General features: G+C 36.0%; 1 protein-coding gene across 1 annotated transcript; it reads right to left on the reverse strand.

Moving 5' to 3' along the window:
- Nucleotides 1-792: 792 nt before the first annotated feature.
- LOC118745301 (piggyBac transposable element-derived protein 1-like) lies at nucleotides 793-1,422 on the reverse strand. Its single transcript, XM_036478826.1, has one exon. It carries the CDS (start codon nucleotides 1,420-1,422, stop codon nucleotides 793-795), a length of 630 nt encoding a protein of 209 aa, XP_036334719.1.
- Nucleotides 1,423-11,283: the final 9,861 nt, after the last annotated feature.

The following is an 11,283-nucleotide window of genomic DNA, read 5'->3' on the forward strand; positions in this document are numbered from 1 at the left end:
CGATGTCACTTAGCCTTCTTTTACCAGCACATGCGGACAAACATTCTCCTACGTACATCTTAAAATCTAATAGGTCCATCAACTCGCACCTCCTTGCACCATAGGAAAATTTGTCTTTTTTATAAAGAGCCCAGGAATTACACAGTGCGAGATCAACCATATGCCAAAAAACTCGTGTGGGCCACTTCTTTGTTCTGATGTTAATACGGTAATAGGATATCAACCTGTCCGCAAGATCTACGCCTTCCATTGACGTGTTGTAACTTGCTACCGTATTCGGACAATTGACATTTATGTAATTTTTGGCTTTCTTATCCCATCGACGAACAGATATAAGTGGTGGTGCTCCAGTCGACGTGGCCGCCATTAGAACCGAACGACTGTCCATCCATTTTACAATCGCTAGTTTCTCATCTTCTCTCACAAATTCATTGAAAGTACCTCTGCCTCTTTTTAGAAGATCATGGTCGGTTGAAAGTTTTGTTCGCAGTTCTTTGGGGATTCGGTTTTGTTGAATCGTACCCGTAGCATATATTCCATTTTCCAGCAAAAACTCTAGTAGTTTTATCGAAGTAAAATATCGGTCAATAAATATTTCGCTGCCTTTACTAATATTTTCTGCAAGTCTTTGCACTACTGTTCCTCCGATACCTAAATCGTGGTTGCAAAATTTTTCAAACCAACAGGACAGGGTTTCCCCTTAACATATTATTTCAATTGCGTGGTACCAGAGAATGGAATCATTTGTTCATCGATGCTCAGTTTTGCTGGCTTTGGTAGCAATTGAAATTTTTACAAAACGGCTTTTATTATTGGTTCAACTTTCCACAATTTGTTGTTTTCTTTTTCTTGTGGTGTAGCTCTTATATTGTCGACAAAATGCATATAATTTCTTAATTTAAAAAATCGATCCCTTGGTATCTGTGTAATGGCTGGAACATTAATAGCAGGTCGGTAGTACATCCTTACGCGCGGAAGTTTCATGCAACCAGCAAGTATGTGGGCCCCAGATAGTTTCTTGTACTCATTATAGTTTGAATACAAATTTTGGCCGTTTTCTGGAGCGTACGTATTACTTTGTTGTGAAATTTCGCGCCAAAAATCGTCGTCAAAATACTCCGAGAAATATTGGAAAGGTGTCCACTCAAATCTATCTTCTGCGTTCCATGCCTCGTCGGCAGCGGGAGTATTACCCACGACAAATTCTTTGGCTAGCCATTTAAGCGGTTTTTTATTTTGAAGATTTGAGGGGCTTTCATTTGCATCAACCAACTCTTGTTCAGCAATATTATCTTCTTCATTATCAGATTCTGCACTGTAGTTAGAATCGCAATCACTTGAAGAAGCCACATTCGAACAATTAGGAACGAGTTCCAAGTCTTCATCGTCGGACAAACCTTCAAAATCACTGTCCATGAGCATCTCCATCACCTCTTCTTCCGTAAAACGTTTTTTTCGACATGATAGCTACCAAATGTCCAGCCCACTGAACATTTAAGAAACAGTATTCATATCCGAATTTTAATAAACTTATTTAAAAGATTTTTTATTTACCTTAAAGAGCAAGTATTTTTCGATTGAATTTAATAAAATATTAAACTTGATTTGAAGAAATATAGCGAAAATATTAATTTGAAATTACATTCACAAGGACCACACGTTTTTTCAAATAACTGTTCACTTCTTGGATCGTATTACGACAGTATTGCCACAAAAGCAAAAAAAAAAACAATTCAATTGTAAACTTAAGATGTCCAGCTGGCTATAAAGTGGGATCGAGGAGGATAGCGTGCGAGAAGTGGCGAATCGATGACGGCTAAAGTAGTATTGCACCTACCATATACAGTGCTTTAATGTAATATCCAAAGATTGTGAGCCAGACTTGTCAATTTGTCGTAGTTTAGTTTAGTTTTCCACAAATCGAAAAGTCTGATTGGGCCTTTATTTTATCATTTTTTGCTGTCTCCAAATTCTAGATCCGAACCTTCACTTTCGCTCGAGGAATATAAAATTCGTACTAGGTTCTTCATATGTCTTTTAGGAGAACTCGTTGCATGTTATACAACTCACCTTTTAGCGTCTGAAACTAAAAATTAATTATTGTCATCATCTTGATTAGGCAGACTAGAGGAAATTCAACAATATTATATCGGGTGTTTATGTAAAGTCATTCGTAGCAACCAAGAATATCATTGTTTTATTTAGAGTATTCAGTAGCAAAACTCAAAGAAAAGTCACATGCATTTCACCGAGATATAGATAAGAATTCTATTAATACTGATTCAACATTAACATCCAGATTGCGATGAATATTGAGAAAAGCTAGCCCATTGTGTGCTCGTTCTCTGCCCATGCCTGCACATTAGACTGCGCCTTACTTGTCAATTTACAACGCAAGACTGCCCAGAGAAACGTTGGTTTGGTCATAAAAACGTGCCCTGCGAAAAAAGTTTAAATTCATACAATTTTTCACAAAGGGGTAAGGGATATTTAATATGTTTTAGTTTTGCCCACCGATGTTAAATATGGCTAACCTATTTTTAAACATCCCCAACTTTTAAAGTTATTGAGGTCCACGTAAAATTAAAATTTTCTAGGAATTCCGAAGTAAAATTTTAGCCAAATAAATTTAGATCAAATTGGTACGAAGAAACAAAATTTGTAGTAGCGAACTTTTGATGCAGTTTACTTATATTTAACACGTTGATTATGGACCCACAGTATCGCCCCTAAATTTCATACCGGAACATTCCGTTTTTACGATTTGGAAGCTTATTTTGCATTTTTTGTAAAAAACGGTTGTACACAAATTACTACAGAATTTAATTTCCTATTTTTTTATACAAACTTTTTAAATCGATAATTATTTCATTAGTGTTATTGAGCTTTGTACCACGATTTGTTTGTTAGGAAAAATGGAAAAAACAACAATGCTTAAGCGGTAGAAGTTATTGCAGCTATTTCGGAGATCACCACATCTCCTCATCAGACTTTTTTTTTCTAGACTTTCAGCAGGGATCATTTTTTATTGTAATAATTAGGAAAGAGTGCAAAAAATTTTAGCATTGTCACGGTTTTCGGCATTTTGCAACAATTTCTGATAAAAAGGTAAGTTGTAGGGAAGTTTTCTCTTTTAGTGTTTAGTGTTTCTGGGAGAAGTCTTGCATTGTAGGTCAAAGTTGCAAAATAAGGCGCAGTCTACTGCACATGCGTTATGATATTCATTGAATTATTTTGCAAAACTATAACTAAATAGGGGAGCAAAGGGTGTTATAGTCCACATAAGGAAACATTTCTGTAGAATAAAACGGAAATCTGAATTTTTGCTCATTTTTTTTAATGGATAACGCAGCCCAACAAAAATATAAAAAATTTTTGGTACGGTCAATGTTAAATCTGTTTTTAATAGATTGTTTTTGTGCTGATAACGAAACCGTAAGCATAAAGTTTCCATCAGCTCCTGATTTTGAAAAAAACGGGGTCAAAAAGTGTCCAAAAATGGCGGTTTTTGCAATATATATTTATTTATTTGGTCTACAGAAAAATGTTTTCTTACAGATAAATGAGAATAAAACATTTAGATATTTAAGTATGTGTGATACATTACAGAGTAGACTAATTATACATATTAATTTGTAATAATAATAATAATACTAATAATATAAAATAACAGGTTGGGTAGCTGGTGAGGCCTAGTATCCGGTCAACTTTTGTGTGTGGCGGGCGGAAAGATCTAGTTTCCGCTCCGCGCTGTGGACAGGCTGCCGATCATGATCGGAAAGGCCGAGTTCCGACCCATGCTCGTATTGTCTTACGCGGTCGCGAAAATATACGAAGCCGATTACAATCAGCGTTGCCACTTTATGAGTAATTCCTCAAAACGTGAGATAACAAATGCAACCATGTTTTATATAACACAGTTCTTAAATCACTCTGCAAATTTTTTAACAAAAAGCTTTCCGAAGTTTTATAAAGAGCGAAATACGCCACACAAGAAGCTTGTCAAACATTCTTCAAACCTACTTTTCCCATTTCGCCATAAACCATGCAAACATGACTCGTTCAAGCAAAGAATTTTAGTTTTCTTACGGTTCACAATGTAAAAGGGTTTGGTTTTCTTCGATTTTTCTCTCTTGCGTACTCATTCGGTAAAAATTCCGTTGCGAATGAGGTGATTTTATAAAACGTAAGGGGTTTAATCTAACGTCAACATGGCGGCCAGAAAATAAAAATATTTTGATTTTTGTTCACATTTCCCTCAAACGGCTTGTCAAACCTTCAAACACCCTCATAAACAACATTAATAGCTTTAACCAAAGGCATATTTCGCTTGGTTTGTCAAGCCGCTTGTGTGGTATTTTTCGCTCTTAAGCACATCTGCATTTGCTGCTAAATATTCAAATTGTTATCGATATTTTTTTTCATTCCATCGTTATATTTTCAACTTATTTTGAACTTGCAAAATCTCGGTGACGAATGGAGAGAACACGTATTGTTCGATCATAAGGATATTTATATTGATTCTTCATTAGATCCAGAAAAATGTAGGAAAAAAGTTTTTGCATTAAAAGATTCTTCAAGTTCATATAAATTTCCCAATTAAAAAAATTTTTATCTACATTACCAATATAGCCCTTTTCTAATGCTTCAGCAGGACGTATGTTTAGTAGTTTAAAAACATGTAGGACTGACTTGAGGATCAGATTGAGCACTGATATAGTTGCAACAATACACTGAAAATAAAATTTCGTAAAAGTGCTACGAAAATCTTTCGTAGTGTTGGTTTTCGTACAATGTACGAAACTTTCGTTCATAATGGGCGCGTTTCTAAGACGCAACTGTTTACCTCAACTGTTGCTGAAAGGCTGTCAACTGTTGAGTTCAACAGTTACGTCTTAGAAACGTTATGATACATAAACTGCCAAAACATTTGTAAACAAGCAAAATTAAATAAAACAGCACGAAAATAAAAAAATATTAAGCCAAAAATATGGATAGCACAGGATTTATAATGGAGTTTTTCTTATTTTATTTTTAATATATGTATTTGTACGTGTATTTTATTTAATTAACAGCCAGTTTCGCCAGCAATTTACAAATTATTTTTTATTTGAATTTTCTATGAAAACGGACGGAAGGCAAACATCATTTTTGACTTATATAAATTGTTGACTTCATGTAGCGAAATAATGAATGATGATGGAAAAAATGGCGTAAAGTTGCCAACCGTTGAGCTGAGTGGAACTACTCAGCTGTGCGTTTCTGAAACAAACACTCAACAGTTTAGCAACAGCTACGTCTTAGAAACGCGCCCAATACGAACACATTTTTCACAACGAAAGAACGAAAGATTTTACGAACCATACGTAAATATAACGAAAGGACCATAAAGATAATTAATTTGTCTTTCAGCTGGTGTACATAATTTATAGCTTCTTGTATTTTTAAACCAAAACCACTAAAAAACGAACAAATGTTATTTTTTCATGATTTTTTTTTTTTGAAAAAAAATTGCATAATTAATGGTAAAGAAATTTATATTATTTAGAAAGTACAAGTTATTATCTTTAATTCGTTATTACATATTTTATTATGATGTACTTTTGGGTTTCAACAATTCAGTGATAATAAAAAAATACAAATAAACCTCTTATATCTTCATTATTTTTTGCCTGAGCCAAATAAATTTGGTATCGTTGTAATCAGCGTAAAAAGTTCTATCTATCGGCATTTTTGGTTATTTTATAGCTAAACGGTCACTATTCTACACTTCTTCTAGAAAATTACGCACACGAAGGTGATGCCAACGAATATTTAGTATGACGAATTTTTGGTTTTACTACTAATATCTCTAGAACCTGTAGAGTAAGCAACATTCTGCACAAGTAAAGGAGCCGATTTTATGTGTGGGAGCGAGAATACTGTTTTATTACAAAACCTTTCTATTATTGAATCATGCTTCTGTTAGTAAACTGTTTACAAATAGTATAAAAAAGGAATGGGGAAATAAGGCAACATTTGTTTTATTTCCAACCAATAAAGCAAAACTCAGATTTTGGTATTATTTCCCTTTTAAAAGTGAAATAAAGCAAATTTTGTGTTATTGCCGTTTGTTTTTTCGCTCCCCCATGAAATATACAAATTTTTACGATTCGCATGAGGGAGAAGGAACGGATTTTCTTGGTATGGAGTGTGAAACATTCCTAGGCATTTTCTAAGTAAATTAAATGCAATTTCCAGTTTTGTGCAATTTTACGGACGTTTAATTATGCCTCTTCATCCAAAGTGCTAACTAAAACGAATGCAAAGAGAAAAGAAAATGCAAATTTTGTATTCATATGTATGCATCTAAAAATATGAAAACACTAGGGGTATTCACGATCCGGTGCATACTGTCTAGCATGATGCATAGATAGCATAAATAGAACACATGAAACAACTAAAAAAATTATCCAATATCATGCTATTTATGCACCATGCTAGACAGTATGCACCGGATCGAGAATACCCCTACTATTTTTCAAGCATAGACAGAAATGCATACGTACATACATACTACACTTACATACATACATACTACACTTACATACATACATACATTCATAGTAAATATGTAGGTGCATATGCATGTTTGCATGTTATACTTACATATGTATGTACACCCAAATCTATTGTTAACACTTTCAGTGCCATGATTATGGAGTACAAACTGTTATACACTTTGTATTGCAGTTTCCCCACCGCTGCCGCAAATTATTCTCTCACTTGAATTCCACCCATTGTTTCCCAAAAGCATACATATGTACGTATGCAACCGGCCCGATGGCCCCTTTTGAAAATGTAGATATACATAGTATGGTAAAAGCGCCAATTTATCTGCAAACACACTTGAAAAATGGAAGAGTATGTGCGCTTCCACAGTAATAAACATGGCGCCCGGCAGCGGCAAGGCAACAACAAAGCTCTCGCATGCAACGCACTTACGCGATCGTTAGGAATGATCGTTCAACTTTGCAAATGATGTTTAAGCTTTGGATGGGAGCGAGAGAGCTGTGGTGAGCGAATAACCGGAATTGCACCGTGAACGCATGGATGTTTGTGTGTGTGTGTTTGTTTACACTTTGCAGTTGGCTGTTCGTCGTTGGCGGACATGTTGCATTTTGGAAATGGGTGATCGTTGTCGCGGAGTTGGGGACGTAGCGGCGTAAAGTCACACACACACTCGCGAATAAGCAAACACGCTCATCTGCGGTTGGAGCTGCTTTTGTATTTGCGAGTCGTTTGTTGCCGAATTGTCGAATTTTTGGTTCGTATGGCGCCATTTTTTTACTTCTGGTTGCTCTTATCATTTATTGCGACTGTCGGCAGTTGTTGTTGCAGCTGCAATTGTACTCGCCCTCAAAGTGCAATGAACTTTTTAACTAGCTCGTTTTGTGTGTCTACTAGGCCCTAGTGGTTGTTGCTGTTATTCGGCTTGTGCTTATTTTTCACATTTTCGTTCGAGGTTTTCGCTCGCACTTTTTATTTAGAGACGTTTTTTTGTTTTCGTGCTATTTTCTAATAAACGCTTAATTGTATGCGGCTACGTACATATGTACATACATACATATGTATGTACGAGTATATGTAAGTATTTTGTTGCCTTCGCCTTTGTTAGTGCAATTGTTGCAGTAGTTTAGCGATAAGTGTGAATTCGTTTGTGCATTTTTTCCCAGCTCTGAAACGATCGCTTCCCGCATTGCCTGCCTCTATATATTCTCGTTTGCCAGCATATTGATATTAAGTTGTGGTGTTTTTGAAGTGGATTCGAGGAGGATGGAGGAGGCACATACATAGTATGTAGATGTATATTTTATATGTATGTATATGTATGTACATACATACATGTGTACATACATATTTTGTTTGATAGGTAGGCATATTGCGAGGGCAGCTCCTCTTGCTATTGCAGCTCTTGATCTACGTAGTGTGCCGTTAAAGTGTGGCGAAATGTGTTTTCAACGTACTTCATTGCATATGTTCATATGTATGTATGTATGTATGTACGTACAATATACATATCTACATATGTACATACATATAGGTATTAAAGTTGATAAAATAATAGATAAAGCAGAAATATTTATATATGAACATTTGTACATATGTATGTAAAAACATAAATATTAGCTTTTGCTGTATGGTAATTATCAATTAGATTTTTAATTTTTCGATAAAAAATAGTGATTATTTTATGATTTTTATTTTTAATTCTTCTGAATTTGAAATTGGCGTGACTTCTAGATGACCTTGAGGAATCAAGGGGCCTCCATAATCGGATCCAGCGACAGCAAAAACAAGTTTTATCAATTTTTTATTGAATAAATTGTTTGTCGAAGCTGACATTATGGAGGTTAACGCACCCGGATTCGGGTTCAGCGAGTCTAAAACCCCATATATATAAATTTTTAGGTTTATTCAAGGAAGTTTTCCTTACTTGAACTTCAACTGACCACGAACCTGACGTGATGGAGGCTAACGGACCTCGGATTCGCATTCAGCGTGTCGAATAACATAGGGATATATAGGTTTGGTTTAATATGTACTATAAAGTTTTTGTAAGCCTGTGTAAATATTATCTCCGGGCGAAAAAATAAAAGTCATAAAATAATTCAATATTTTTCATGGAAAAAATAAAAATCTAGTAATGATAATTTCCATTGAGGAAAAAATAAAATGCAAATATTAATTAGATATTATTTTTAATCTTTCTGGGTTAGACTCGAAAAATAAAAATCGTTGTCAATTACAGTACGATGTACAAACACAATTAGGTGTGTAAAATTAAAACTGTTTTACGACGATTACAACTAATTTTTTTACTTAAGAGTAATGATCATTCAAAAAACTCAAAAGCTATATCAGCGTGATTTCCGACGTATCCTTTTCAGAGGAAATGACACCCTAATAAAATGAATATGTCCCAAAATTTTCAGGTAAAAATAAACATGTACACAACACATATACAAAAGCGGCACTCAAATACACAATACATTGACAAAAACAGTACTAGACTGTCTCGCTTTGATTTCGGAATGCTTACACATTGAGATGTTAGCTTACTATCAATATAGGAGTATTACATATATGGGGAAAATAAGACTCAATAATAATTATTATCTCTGATCGAACAAATAAAAATCAAAAAAATAATAATAATATAATTTTTATAATTATTTGTTGTCATTTCTTCAAGACTATTAAACTCTGGATCTACGAGATATTTCAATGGCATAGGATGTGTTCTAGGGTCTCTATTGTCCCGGCCCCATGCATTTCGCGCAAACTTCACCGACAGCAATCCCCATTTTGCTTGCGTGCGCTGCCAACATGTTATGTCGAGTTTTGTGTCCCGCTTTCCAGTCTGCAAATGACTTTAGAGATTTTACAGGTGTTTAGCGCATTCCATCTCGATATGGTCTGCTTTTCCACACTCTGGTATATTTCGTTATAAATATTTTTAAGCGGTTTCGGAATGTTATTCTCTTGTTCTAGAACCAAGTGGATTTCGCTCTAGGAAATATCATCCACAATTTCGTTACCTGTAATTACCTTGTGGCCGGGGACCCAATAAATATGCAGTCGCCTGATTGCTGCTGCCCTATTAAGGGTTAAGTCGTTTTGTGACGTAAATTGGTATGAGCTTATAGCCTACTGACTATCTACGTATATCCTAACTTTAGAGTTGTTTTCAGTCATGAGTAGGCTAGCTCAGCGGCTTTTCTCACTGCGAAAACCTCTGCCTGGAATATACTGCAGTGATCCGGCAGCTTGGTGGGCCTACGAACACTAAGTTCTGAGCAGTACACTTCCGCTCCTACTCCATCATTCAGTTTAGAACCGCCTGTAAAGAAGTTAAATGTCTTCCGGCTAGACTTCATGCCCCTACGTCATCCGTCTACTTCGATAGTAACCCAAAACTCCTTATCCTCGTTATAGCAAGGTATTGTAGTCCGTGGTGGCTACATGCCCTTTGGCTATTGAGCTGTGGCGAGTGTTTCTTTGTTTGAACTCCCCTTTTGTCGTCTTGGATGACATTCTCCTGTACTAGTGTAGAGACAAAAATATCCAATCAGCTGATCAATCAACACCACCTTGTATTGATGCACCTTGGACAGTAGCTTCCTTAACCTTGCCACTTCGTTTGTATTCTTCATGCTGCCGCAGAAGTTCTTCCATGATTGCCTCTTGGACCTACGGATGTTTTTCTTATAGATTTTTAAGAGGTATTTGTACTCTTCCCAGCAGAACTCATTGTCGGCTGCCTTACATAGCTTGAAGAGCTCACGTACTTCGCGCCGTTGCTCCACCACGGGGGCTTGGATTTTCGTTTAGTACGCACTGGAGGGCATGCAATTTTGAAGGCTTTGCAGAGAGCCGTAGTGATTAACACCACATTCTAATCGATCTCAGCGTGCATGTTGAGCTCTTTTAGATCGAATCGTTTCCCCTTTACAATCATCTTATCTTAAGCTTACAGACAGCCGAAGGCCCTTGTTGCTTGCGAAGCCTTTCATTTATTTGTTTAATAATTTATAATTGTACAAATTTCTAAAAAAATAAAAAAAAATAAAAATAAAATAATAATTTCTAATAATGGGTAGGTTCAGAAGGCGCAGCAGTTGAGCGCAACCGTTGCTAAAAAAAATCAGTGATCGTAATGTGTCTTCTGAACGGGTTGATACATTAGCTGTCAGATTCAAAATACACATCATGTTGTCTCAAATGATCAGAAAAATATTACGATCACCTAACACGCAACTGTTAGAAAACAACGCGTTCAGAAGGTGCAATCGCAACAGTTACTGAGCTGTTGCGCCTTCTGAACGTGCCCAATGTTTTCTAAAAACATCGATAGTAAAAAAACATCGATGTTTTCAATAAAATATCGATAGTGCTCCGATGTGTTTGCAGCTCTAGAGTACATGCCCCGGATTCACCGTGCGAGGTATTAGTATCTTCGCCTTTGGTATCGATGGGATGCAGCTTCTGTCGACAATTTCCAAGGATTCCTCCTCCCACAAGTTTGAAGCGTTTTACTGCTTCCTTTATTAATGTCAGTGAGGGGTCATCTCTGCATTTTATAATTTAAACTACCCTGCTCTGTTAAATGTTGGCATGGTGAGTTTGAGTCGACTCCCATTCTGGAGAGTTGCATTTCAACCACCTTCCAGTGCTCTTGTGACATTTGGCCAAGCCGGTTGCTTCAGTCAATAAGTGCCACGATTAGGTGTCTCCTGGAAA

Source organism: Rhagoletis pomonella, unplaced genomic scaffold (genome assembly GCF_013731165.1).
Source record: "Rhagoletis pomonella isolate Grant_MI unplaced genomic scaffold, Rhpom_1.0 Rhpom_scaffold_00008, whole genome shotgun sequence".
Lineage (NCBI taxonomy): Eukaryota > Metazoa > Arthropoda > Insecta > Diptera > Tephritidae > Rhagoletis > Rhagoletis pomonella.